This window comes from Theropithecus gelada, chromosome 7b, assembly GCF_003255815.1.
Source record: "Theropithecus gelada isolate Dixy chromosome 7b, Tgel_1.0, whole genome shotgun sequence".
Lineage (NCBI taxonomy): Eukaryota > Metazoa > Chordata > Mammalia > Primates > Cercopithecidae > Theropithecus > Theropithecus gelada.
The window spans coordinates 12,884,052-12,897,232 of NC_037675.1; the positions used below are offsets into that span (position 1 = coordinate 12,884,052).

Genomic DNA, 13,181 nt, shown 5'->3' on the forward strand with positions numbered 1-13,181 from the left:
GATTCTCTGGCTTACTCCTTTCTTATATTTTTTTCTCCTCTAAACCTTTCTAGCTCTTTTTATTGCAGTATTCTAGCTGCTGCCTCTTCTGTCCCTTTTTTCTATGTTGTCATGCCTTATTCTAACTTTACATGGGGCCCTCCTTTTTTCGTGTTACAGGGACAACCATGTATGAGGTCTCTAAGCCGAAATTCATACCCTTTTTTGCGTGACCAAAAATAGGGATACAGGCATATGGGAGTGTGTGTGTGTGTTTGCTTGTTTTGAGACAGGGTCTCACTCTGTTGCCCAGGTTGGAGTGCAGTGGTACAGTCCTGGCTCACTGCAACCTCTGCCTCCCAGGCTCAAGCAGTCCTCCCATGTCAGCCTCCCAAGTAGCTGGGACAAAAGCTACGCACCACCATGCCTGGCTAATTTCTGTATTTTTTGTAGAGGTGAATTTTGCCATGTTGCCCAGGCTGGTCTTGAATTCCTGAGCTCAAGCAATCCACCTGCCTCGGCTTCCCAAAGTGCTAGGATTACAGGCATGAGTCACCACACCCAGTGCAGGCATATGTTTTTAATGACCAGTTTGCCAAAAGCCAATTAGTTCAATCATGTATTCAACCAAATGACCAATTCACTGAAATTACTGAATTCATCATGTTAATATATTGACAATGCTTTTCTTCTTCTATTTATAAAGTTATGACTATTGATATTCTTAAAAATATTGGATGGGGACTTTTAAAAATGGCTTTTGAAAGTCTCTGGGTCATCTTAGTTGATGGGTTATAAAGACAAAACCAAAACAGCATTTTAAAGAATATTTAATTTGTGTCAAGTCAAAACAGTAAATGATAGAAGAGACTGAATATCTCATAGCTTAAGCTGCAGACCCACAAAGGGCAAGTGTAAGGAGAGAAAAAGGGAAGGTGCTAGGGGAAGAGGTGGGGGAGGGACTGAGAGTAGGGGAAGGCAGGGGAGGTATGTGGAGGTCTGGGATGGTATGGGGTGGGACTGAGGGAGTTCATGGGGGCTGTGGTGCTGCGAAGAATCCGAAGACCCAGGAGGACCTTCTTCCCCAGTTCTTAGACCTGCCCTATGTCTCATTGTTTATCCTCTGTGAGTTGCTATAAACTTTAAAATTAGTTAAACAAATTTTAGTAACATTGAGAATTTCAGGTCATTGATTTTACTATATATTGGTCATTGGAAATTCTTCCAGTAAATTGGACTTTGATAAATTGCCTGGAGCTATTGCAACTCAGGGTCTGTCCGTGGACAGACCTTGCCCAAGGTGCCAATATGTGGCAGGTCCATTTAGAGGAAGGAAGTCAATCGTATTTGGGAGAGAAGTTCGGGAATAGTTCAATCAGAGTGTGCTAAATGGCAAAACAGACAGGAAGGCCAGTAGAAGATTGGGGAAGAAACTGTTCTATGGTTGGTATCAAAAACGGCTGTGAGAAGCATGTGGCCCTTATCTACAAAAGAAAGATAATGGGCCGTGATAAACCTTGGAATGTGCATGTTCTGTTTGTTTTGGTGGATAAAACCACTGGCTTGGAATTCTGCTAGCTTTGAATCTACCACTATCTGAAGTAGTATAGATTTTTCTCTGCACAGGAGAAAATCCTTCTTTCTCAGATGGCTGAGGAAAAATGTCCTGTAAATTTCCATAATGTCCATTAGGGTTTCTGAAGAGGTCAGTTAAAAGTGCCGCACTAGGCTGATAGCTCAGCTCTACTGTGAGAGGCCAGAAGCACCTGTTCAAAACTTAGACACAACTTTTTTATTTTTATATTTTCTGGTGTCAAAGTCAGAACTTAGAGATTCCATCTAAAAGAAGCTCAGGCATGATTCTTTTCCCAAGAAAAAGAGAAGATCCTAAATATGTGTATATATTCAGAAGACTATAAATGGATGTGTATAAATAGAATAGTCACTTATTACTCTTACCCTATTAGATAAAAAATTTAAAATATATACTTTTTGTATGTTTCCAAATATGACTTTTGTCATTGGAGTTTTATATATGTAGCTCAGTATCCCTAAAGAGCTGGTAAATAATTTAATTACTGACTTGAATTTGAAATCTTAAGCTCTCCCAAGGAAAGTTATCAGATATTCCAAAATGTGAACTTAGTGTTAAAATATAGTGATAATTTCCTTTCATGAGCAAACAACTACTTCGGGAAATATATTTGATCAGAAAATTTTTCAAGCTAAAGACATTTCTTTTGGATAAATTGCATGGCTAAATTTTATAACTTGGCAAGTATGCTTTGCTAATAGCAAGTAAGTAAACTTTTCCTACAAATAATGCTTTTGTATTCAACACAGTGTATTTTTAGTCCAAATTAGGAATGCTAGTTTTTAAAAAAATGTTACATAGAAAGTTTATACATATATATGCACAGACATACAGATAAAGTGAACATTAAACTGAATCATAGAAATGTATTTATGGGCCAGGCGTGGTGGTTCATGCCTGTAATCCCAGCACTTTGGGAGGCCGAGATGGGCAGATCACGAGGTCAGAAGTCCGAGACCAGCCTGGCCAACATGGTGAAACTTCGTCTCTACTAAAACTACAAAAATTAGCTGGGCCTGGTGGTGGGCACCTTTAATCCTAGCTACTTGGGAGGCTGAGGCAGGAGAATTGCTTGAAACCAGGAGGCGGAGGAGGTTGCAGTGAGCTGAGATCTTGCCACTGCACTCCAGCCTGAGCCACAGAGCAAGACTCTGTCTCAGAAAAAGGTATATAAGGATTCTGATGTTTTATTAATTGAAGAAAGCAGGTAAATGATATTGTATAAAGACTGATCCCTTTTTGTGATAAGTGTGTGTATATGTACATTTAAGCATGTAAAGTCCAAGTACATATCAGCATATTAAGCTTTTCTAGATGGGAATTTTTTTTCTTTTTTAAAAACTTCCTTCTTTTTTTTTTTTTTTTTTTTTTTTACCATTGCCATGAGTTATATCAAAAAAAAGCAAAGAGAAGTTGTTTGTAATTAGAGCTGAATTTTAGAGGTTCATTTTATTTGCATATTACAATTGTTCTTGAGCCATTCAATGTGATATTGACTGTTTGTATTCACCATTTGTATTGGCACCAGCCATGTTCTTCAGTAGCACTCTCAAGGTGGCAAGAGTTCCTAAAAATGATAAGAAAAATCAAGAGGAGAACAAAATCTTCAAATGCTATAGTTCTGGGTGACTATTTCCTGATGATGACTTGAGTTGCCATGGGTCCTTACTGAGCTGCCTGTTATTTTTATCAATTGTATCTCCAAAGTACTCTGAAATTCTCAGTGAATACAGCAGTAGGAAAGGAAGTAGCCAGTCCTTATGAGGACTTAGTGATTTTTAGTTTTTGTACAGCTCTTTCCTTCTAGGACAGCTCAGATTATTTTATAGAAATATTCCCAAATCACGCAGAATCCCTGCGAGAAGTAAGATAAGGAATTTTCTGTCAAACTTAAGAGAAGATGATGTAAATTTCACACCTTTAGAGGTGGCAATAGAAGAAATACTATAGAAACAAATTAGTGTACGTTAACTTGGAAAATTAAAGTAAAATAAATGAATATTTAATTACTGCTACATGCATTGCCATACACTCTTCCCCTTTATAACTTCAGTAGTAATACTAAAAATAGCACTCGTGAGGCATTCTCAGCAGGTGGCCGAAGCCTGCTATCATTGAAGTATGTTGGATCATTCAGTTCTCAAAATGATCCCTTGAAGTTGATAGTTTTCTATCTCACAAGTGAAGATATTACAGCATAAGGAAACTGAGTAAATGGCCCACAGTTTTATAGTTAGTAAAAGGAAGGTCGGGGACTTTAATTCACCATGTCCATCTAACTTCAAAATTTAATCATCCATTCATCACATAAGTATAATCCATCTACCAGGCATATTAGGCATCTCTGGTCATTAATCTTACCTTCCAAAGGAGCTTTGATTTGGAGAAATTTCATAATATACTCACAGGTGGTCCAAATAATGTTTTCTATATTTAAATAAATTTGTAAAATATGGAATAGAAAAGTTTAAGGTGTTTTTTGATTTTGTTTGTTTAGAGAGACAGGGTCTTGCTCTGTTAGCCAGGTTATAGTGCAGTGGCATAATCTTAACTCATGGTAAACTCTGAATCTTGGGCTCTAGCAATTCTCCTGCTTCAGCTTCCTGAGTAGCTAGGACCACAGGCACATGCAACCGCAACCAGCTAATTTTTTTTTTTTTTTCCCCCCCGGTGGAGATGGGGTCTTACTGTGTCACTCAGGCTGGTCTCAAACTCCTGGCCTCAAGTGATCCTCCCGCCTTGGCCTCTCAGAGTACTGGGATTATAGGCATGAGTCACTGTATCCAGCCTGTTATTTGTACTTCATTTCTTAACATAGTTTAATATTTTACTCTATATTATGAAAGTTCTAGGCTAGGAAATAGTAAGCAGCTTTTTAAAAATGGTTTAGATCACATACCCTCTCCCGTCCATGGAGTGTCTCTCGAGATGAAGTTCTATGGAAGTGCTTTTAGGGCATTTTCTGAAACCGTGAGTAGGTCCTTCTTGTGGTTTGGTCCCAGCTTTCTCCTCAGTCCTCAACTCTCTGTTGCTATATTTTCTCAGCTACCAGGTTTCCTAGCTTTACCCTCTTTCTTCTTTATTCTAAATTATAAGCTGCTGTCAGATTTATATTTCTAAATCTTGGCTCTGAACACTTTAGCCTGCTGCTCGTGAGTGAACCTGAATTTCCTTCCCTCTTCGTATTAAAATAATTCCAGATGAGCTAAAGGCTTAAGTGGTGAGGAAAAAAAAAAAAAAAAAAGACTATAAAATCAGTGGAAGAAAACATAGCTGAATTAATTTAAAATTTTGTATAACATTGCTTCTAAACAGGATGTTAAACTACAAAGCCATAAATACAACTTAGGTAAATTTGATGAAATAAAAATGAAAATCACTTATTGCCAGAAATCACGTAAGTCTAAACAAATTCTGACGAGACTTATAGTCAATGGTTGATTGATTTCCATAATGAAGGGGCTCATTTAAATCCATAAGCAAAAGACAAAACCGTGGGCCATTCATATTCATTTCTCCAGCAGTTTCATTGTTAAAATTTTCCTCTGAATATAATCGCTTACGGACTCCAAGATAATTATAGAAGGATGCCTATTGCAGTATTGTTTATACTAGTTAATAAAATTGGAAAAGATATTAATATCCATTATTTAGTAACTAATTACATAAACTAACACAATACCATGAAAATGTATTCGGTTAGTTTTTTAAAAAACAGTTGATCTATATTGCTGGTATGAGCAGAGCTCCAAGGAATGGTAACTGAAAGCATGAGTCCACTAAAAACAATTCCATTTTTTTTTCCTGTAAAATGCCCAAGAAACTATATATGGTGGGTATATTAGACAAGTGAGAATCAATGAAGAGTACTAGAGTAGAGATTTTTCTTTTCATCCCTTTCACAGTTGTGTGCATCTATTACTTTTCTTAAAAATTAAAAAAAAAAAGAAAAGAGTACAAACACCTGTATTTATTACAGATTATAAACTAAACTCCTTATTTTGCCTTTATAGGCTACTTGGGCCTCTGACTCATCTGTTTTTTACAACTTTATTTCTCATTGTATGTTCTTCCCTTAATCTCTGGATAGATTAAAATGCATGCTCGGCACCACACCACTCTAGTCATTTTGAGTCTCCTTTCCTCCTTCGCTTTTAGAGCAGATGCCTCCTACTGGAATGACCTCCTTCTCTGCCTGTTCTGATCCACCCATATTTCCACTCCCATCTTCTTTATTGCAGTCTCCACTGGTACTCCAGCTAGAACTAATCTTCCCCGCCTATGAGCCATTATCATTCCCAGGTTCACTTCTGTTGGGACACTTCCTTCTTGAACTTTGTTTTATATGTCTGGGTTGCCTGCTGCCCCTTAGGTGAAGAAGAGCAAGATCTGGGTTGGATGCACCTTGTAACCTCCTGGAGTGCTCAGCACGGAGCCACACTCGGAAATGGCTGGAAGCTGTTTGTGGCTCATTAGCATGCCTGACAGATGCAGCATCGAGGGAGACATGATGACCCGTAGTGTCAGTGGGCAGGAGTAGAAACAAGGGCTGTCACATGTGGTCGTTAGGAAGGGAAGTGGGTGCAGCATTTTTAGAGGACTGATGACTGGCTGTTAGTTTTGCTTAACATATATATATGCGCATATATATGTATGTATATAGATACATGTATGTGTATATATATGTACTGTTGTGTGTTTGGAATGGAGCAGGACACTAGGGCCATGAATGCTTAACATCCTGATAGTCTACGTTTGAGGCTGAGGGACTCCATCAGGTCCACATGGCAGAACTGGTGACGGTCCCAGAATGGAGGCACTGTCTTTGGACTCCTGGCTTCATTCTCCTCGCCGAATACCACACTACCACAAGACCCTCATTGTGTCTGAAGCTCCCAGTGAACAAGGTTAAAGTCCACCCATTCAGGTGTCATCTCATCATTTGTATAATCTGGGAGTTGCGTTCCTGAGTGGCCGACCCCTTTTCAGAAGCTGCCTAGTTGAGATGTCACTTCCCTGACAGTGAGGCACTTAGGCTCAGAGAGAAAAATCACAATGTGCTCCCCCTTCTCTCAAATTTTCCCTAACAATTAATGCGGCACTAACTTGACACCCTCTTTCCTTGTTTGGCTTTGTAAACCCCGGTCCCTTTTTCTATTAATTCCAGACATTAATATTTTCTTTCACGCAACTGCCGCCATTCACCCGTGAAACAGTTTGAACATTATGTAGCTGTCAAGATGCCTGGGGATTACCCAGTATGCCTTGCCTGTGAGAAACTGACACCACTGAGGCCTAGTTTTGAGATGTTTATTTTGAGAGTACGCTGACAAGCATGAAGGCCTGATCCCAGAGTGGCAATTTCATTTAATTAAAGGCCTCTTTTTATTATAGTTTTCCCCCACTTTTTTATATATATATATCAGAATGATTGTTAAAGTCTGCCTCGCCAGAGGTGTTCTCTTCTGCTGTAGGAGGGAGGGGGTGGGCGATTGCACTCTCACTAGTGAGCATTTCTCTGAATGGCTGTGAATGCATTCATTTTTGCTGTTCTCAGAACTGCCCCTGAACACGGTGTGTGTGCATGTCTGTGCGTGTGTGCGCATGCATGTGCATGTGCATGCCCAAGTTTAAAATAAAGACTGATGGGCTTCCACTCCTATGTTACCAAACTTAAAATGTGAGATTTGACTATGTATATGTATATATTTGCAGCTAATTTAATTTTTGTTTAAAGTTAGTACCCTGGCAATACTGCAAGGCTGACTTCTCAAAATCGTGCCTTACTTAATCTAGTAAGGCTTTTAAACCATGGCTGCTATTTTACTTTGTAGCGATGTTTATTTCAGTTCAAATAGCTGGGAAATGTAGTGCATTCCATTTTCTGTAATTTTTAGTACTGGAGTTAAATGGAAATAATAAAAGGAGCTGAAAAAAGAAAAGAATGAAGTGTAATGCATGATGGATATTAATGATTTGATAAATGTTGTGATAGAGTAGCCTAATTAATTTTTGATGTGATATTCCTAGACTATATTGGCTTGATGTTGATATCAGCACTTCATTTCAATAAATATTCTGGGGGCCTGTCTTGGGTACTGTCCAAGGCACAGGGGAGATCCCAGTGAACAGACCGGGCTGTTGGTCTTTGTATGCTTATTCACTGCTGTGTTTCAAAATTAGCTATAGAATCATAACTCCCCAAATCAGATTTTCTTTCTTTGTAGCGTTATCAGCTGGCCTTCATTTAGCTCCTCATTGGTTGCTCATTCATTTGTGCCTTCTTCATCCACCACTTACTAGGTAGTAATGAACAAGTGTATTCCAAGCGTTGTATCATGAGACGCACACGCATGTAACACACGCACAATACATAATTCATGTATTATGTTTTGCAGGCATTTTTTTTTTTTTTTACTTGCATTGATCTGAAAAGTGTGGAGGAGGGTCTGCCATCAGCCCTTCTTTTTGCTTTGGGCAGAGTGACTGGAGGGACATTATTCATTTCTTTTGGCGTCTGTTTCAAAGCTCCCGGGGAGGAGCTGGGCAGGTCAGCGGTGTCAGCGCTGAGGCCAGCTGAGGGCCTGGCTGGTGTGGAGTTCAGCTGGCCTGGCTCAGACAATGTTGGCTGCTTTAGTGCAGGTGCGGGGAGGCAGCAAAGAATGGCAACTTTGTCAATTTAATCTCTACGCCTGCAGTTTCACTTGTAGCCCCAACGTGCCATCTTTTGAGCCAGTGATTCCAGATATTTATTTATTATGATTATATTTTCAAGTACAGGATTCTGTTGAATCAGCCATCTGGCTAAATGTTTGAAACTGATTTCTTTCACTTTGCACTGACTTGCTGCGGTTCCTACGAGGGGGTGGGCTTCTCCCTAGGACTTCTGACCCTGTTAGCTGGTGCTGCTAGATTTTACTTCTTGAATTTTTGTGACTAGTATAGGGGTGACCTACGAACAAAGAAACGAAACAAAAACTACTCAAGGAGCCCGTTTATATTCTACCACTAAAGGGAAAAAAATATTATTCATTTATCCCAAACTGTTTCATATCTCCCTCTGTCCTCCACCTCCGAGGCCTTTAATCTCTGTGCAGGGAGACATTAGCCTGGGGAGTGGGGAAAGGATCTTTATTTAGTGAAGGTCCCAGGCTTTTACATGTATTTTAAAATTCTATCTTGTTTTCTTTTTCTTTTAAAGGCACAAGTGATCCTTATGTGAAATTTAAGCTGAATGGGAAGACACTGTACAAAAGTAAAGTCATATATAAGAACTTGAACCCAGTATGGGATGAGATAGTGGTATTGCCAATACAAAGCCTTGATCAAAAGCTACGTGTGAAGGTAATCACAGATGGCTTTCAAATATGCTCCTTTATTAAAGACATTTCTCAGCAATTTCTCATGTCCTCTTAGATGTGAACTTGCCAAATTAATTCTTTTATTAGGACAGATTAAAATAATAATATAGAAGAAATTCCTTATACTATTTGTTGAAACTGTATGTTTCTCTTCGATCAATGAGATACACTCCAGTGAAAATTAGAGTGAAAATAATATCTACATTAATTGTATTTCAGTCTACCAAATGTGGAAGAATTATTACTGGTACTGCAGTGGCGACAAGTACTAAAGCCTTTCTCATTAGGAATATCTTTATACTTAATAGAGCTTCAAGCCACCAGTTGTAAGCATCAATTGCTACAACATCTGGGTTAAAACTGCATGAGTTGAGTGCAGGATGAGATTGCTATAGAAAATTTAGCAAATTTCTATTTAATTGGCAGATCTGCTCACTGTGGAAAATATTAAATTTTAATGACAGACTATTTAAACTACAGAGAGTGGTCCATTGTGCATAACATTTCGATGGATATAAATACTGCCTTAAAAGAAATTATTGCTGTTATTTTGATCATAGCAGGCAAAATGGACAAGATTGAGTAATTTTGTTCTCTGCGTTGGCTTGACTAAATTTCTCTTTAACTATACTATGCAAAGTATTTCAAGATCTGAAAGACTGATTTCAAAATTTCCAACCTATTGTATTTGTTAATAATTTGATAAACTCGGTTGGTTTACCATAATAATGTGATAATTGACCTCTGTCCTCTTTGTAGGTGTATGATCGTGATTTAACCACATCTGATTTCATGGGGTCTGCATTTGTAATTCTCAGTGATCTTGAGCTTAACAGGTACAGTATTTTTACTTTTTAATTGTTATTGATGAATTTTAGAGGGAACTCACGATAATGTTAAATGGTGCTTGTTGAGGTCAAATGACAAAAACAACATATCTAAACAAATGAAAGAGAGCTTTAAAGTGTTATAACTCTCAGTGTATTTTTAAGGATTTTTGCTTTCTGGGTGCCAAATACATTAGTCAGATGTTAAGTATTTTATAATGCATTCTAAAGTGTGTATTGAATTTCATACTTTGATTTGTTAGTATTCAGTTTCATTAACATAGCTTAAAATTAAAACAAGTGCTTACGTTTTATTTGGGTGTTAGGGGAGGGGGATCATTTAACCAACTGTTGAATTAAGCAACGCCAGTTTCTCTACTCTGAATATTACTGTTTTATTTTCACTAAATTTTGTGCTTTCTTAACATTGTGTCTAATCCTTATTCAGAGGTAGGAGACTTTTGCCATAAGCTCTTGTTGCGTGTAGGTCAATATAGTCCTGTCAATAAGTGGTAGCATTGTTTGTTGCTTTTTGGTTGTAGAACAACTGAACATATTTTAAAACTGGAAGATCCAAACAGTTTAGAAGATGACATGGGAGTGATCGTCTTAAATTTGAACCTAGTGGTAAAACAGGGTGATTTCAAGAGACATGTAAGTGGGACCTTTTGTTCTTTTGAAACCGTTCATTTTGTCCTTTTGAAGTGGCTCATTGCAATTGTCCCTTGATAGCTAGCAGATGACTGATATATTTGCAATTATTTTAGGAGGGTTCAACATTTTATGGAGTCTTAAAATATCTGTTTTTTAATACAATGCTCTTTAAGGCACCAGAAAGGAAATTGGTTAAGGAATTATTTCTTTTATATTATTAAGATGATCAGGCTTACATTTGCAGCATTTTGGTTTCTTCTTTCACTTTTAGCTACCAAGTTTTCCATTGGGAGTTCTTTTGGGAAGATACAAATTTTAATGTTCTCTGGTCTAGTACCTGCAAATTTCTAGTTGATATAGTACCTATCAAAGAGGTCTGTTACATCAGTGAAGCATTAGATTTTGTCACAGTATGATTGGGACTCTTCTTATAAGCAAAAATATGGATACAAATCATAATCTTATTTTATTTGGGATTATATCTAAGGCTATATTAGAACAAAAGCATCTTTGATTATGACTTATTTGAAAAGTATTTTTAAAGCCAATTAAAATACCTGTTTTTTAAGATGTGTTATCATTTAGCATGTTTATAATCCAATATAAAAATATGAAGCCTATTTATAATTAGGTCTCCAGTAATGCTTCTTGAATTGAGGCAGTGGGGTAGGAGAGGAGAATATTTTTCTTTTGATATCACTTATGCTTTTAGTTGTAGTTTTTTGTGATGAAAATCATGATTGATTTACTAGTAAACTTGTAGAAGATAGTTTAAAGCAGTAAGAAAACTGTAGTGTGCCTTTTCAGTTGCCTTTTCAAAGATTCAACTAAATATCTGCTATTTTTAATTTGAATTCCTTTTATTACTTCTTTTTCAAAAGTGGCACTGTTGGCACTTGGGACCTCAACAAAAGAGAGATTTTAATGTTAAAATGTCTTAAATTAATGTTGAAAATAAAAGTATTTTTTCTCACCCCACCTAAAGAAGGAGGGATTTTCTTTAGTTTCTTCTTCATCTTCACAGCATTGCTGCTGCATCTGTGACTCTGGGTTCAGTGTCAGTGATACAGTAGGTGACCGGTGACTTGAGCTGGGGGCCAGGTTATAGCATGTAATGTAAATAGTTATTTGTCACATGGTTGACAACTTGCCAGCTGATATCTTCAAAAATTTTCTTATATATTCAAGTGGGGTTTATAAAGGTAGTTGATTTCTCCGTGAAAATAGCTGCATATTCAAATGACTGCCTTTGTGAATTTTTCTATAGCACATTAGATTATGTTTCGCAATAATATTGGCACTTAAAAGATATTTAATATTGTCAGAATTTGGAGTTTTAACATAACGCCATTTTAGTTTCAATTTATTTCAAATTGCAGAACAGTTAATACTAGACACAGCTTGGAGTTGTTTTTGTAAAAGATCTCAAAGAGACGATCTTTTCAGGGCTTAAGAATAGCCACAGTTTCCTCTCAGTGTAGGCTTGGTTTCCTCTGACTCCCCACCTCCCATGTTGAAGACTTTGTCAGAATGTCTGTCTGCTCACTCATGTGCTTCCTTATTTTCTTTTGTCTTTGTCTGGCAGAAGCCTAGTGTACAATATATTGATTATATATACACACACAAATATATTTTTATTCCCATATATATGTACACACACACATATTTATCTTGTATATACACAAATATATATTTATCTCCATATATACATGAATTTATCTCCATATATACACATACATTTATCTCCATATATATACACATACATATATATTTATCCCCATATATACGCATATATATTTATATATAAACGCATATATATCTCCATATATATACACACACATATATATTTATCTCCATATCCATATTTATTCAAGTTGGATTTGTAAAGGTAGTTGATTTCTCCGTGAAAATAGCTGCAATTCATATAGCTACCTTTGTGAATTTTTATATCCATATTTATGAATATGGAGATATATATGTGTGTGTATATATGTGAATACATGTATATACACACCTATATACACATATATATGGATCCATATATACATATACGTATACACACATATATGAATATCTATATACATGTACATATGGAGATAAATATGCGTATATATAACATATATATAATGGAAAATAGAAAACTGCCTACTTTCTTCTGATTGATAGTTTTTTTCCATTTATATATTTGATCAAAGAAAATTAATTGAGGAATAATTTATTCTGGGCCATGTGTGATTATTCAGCTAACGGTGCATATTGGGAGCCCTTAGGGTAACATAGATTATCAGAATCTTTGTTCTTTTCATTGAGTTTGAGTTACTATTTAAAGAGATTTTTTATATTGGGATTTTAAGTGAGAATGACTAGCATTTGGGACTGGAAATCAATAGATTATTTAGGTGAGATAATTTGTTCATAAATTTCCATTTTAATTTAAACTCTGGTGGAGAGATTTCAGTTTAAAATCTCAGTTTTTTAACCCGTTTTTCTTCCAGTCATCTTTGAGGTAGCCTTTGTTGCTTTAGAACCAAGCTGACAAAAATCTCAGTATGTGCAAAATGTTTATGAATTTACTCTTGTGTCCAGGGACTTAAATGTATATGAGAATGGTGCAGGCAGAAGGGAAGACATTGGCTAGAAGGCTAACAAACATGCTCTGTGTTCTTTTTCATGGCAAAAACAGGAAAAAATATAGTAGCTAAAATTTTGGGCTCTGTTCTCAGACTGCCTGGGTTTGAATCCTAGATCCACCAGTGGTCTGGTTAA

At 36.8% G+C, this 13,181-nt stretch overlaps 1 protein-coding gene across 2 annotated transcripts in view; it reads left to right on the top strand.

Moving 5' to 3' along the window:
* Positions 1–13,181, top strand: part of MCTP2 (multiple C2 and transmembrane domain containing 2) — a 196,192-nt gene that overhangs the window by 34,788 nt on the left and 148,223 nt on the right. For both annotated transcript variants that reach the window (XM_025391701.1, XM_025391702.1), the window contains exons 4-6: positions 8,775–8,917; positions 9,694–9,770; positions 10,304–10,415. In XM_025391701.1, coding sequence (XP_025247486.1) covers positions 8,775–8,917; positions 9,694–9,770; positions 10,304–10,415 — 332 coding nt within the window. The remainder of the gene's footprint in view (positions 1–8,774; positions 8,918–9,693; positions 9,771–10,303; positions 10,416–13,181) is intronic.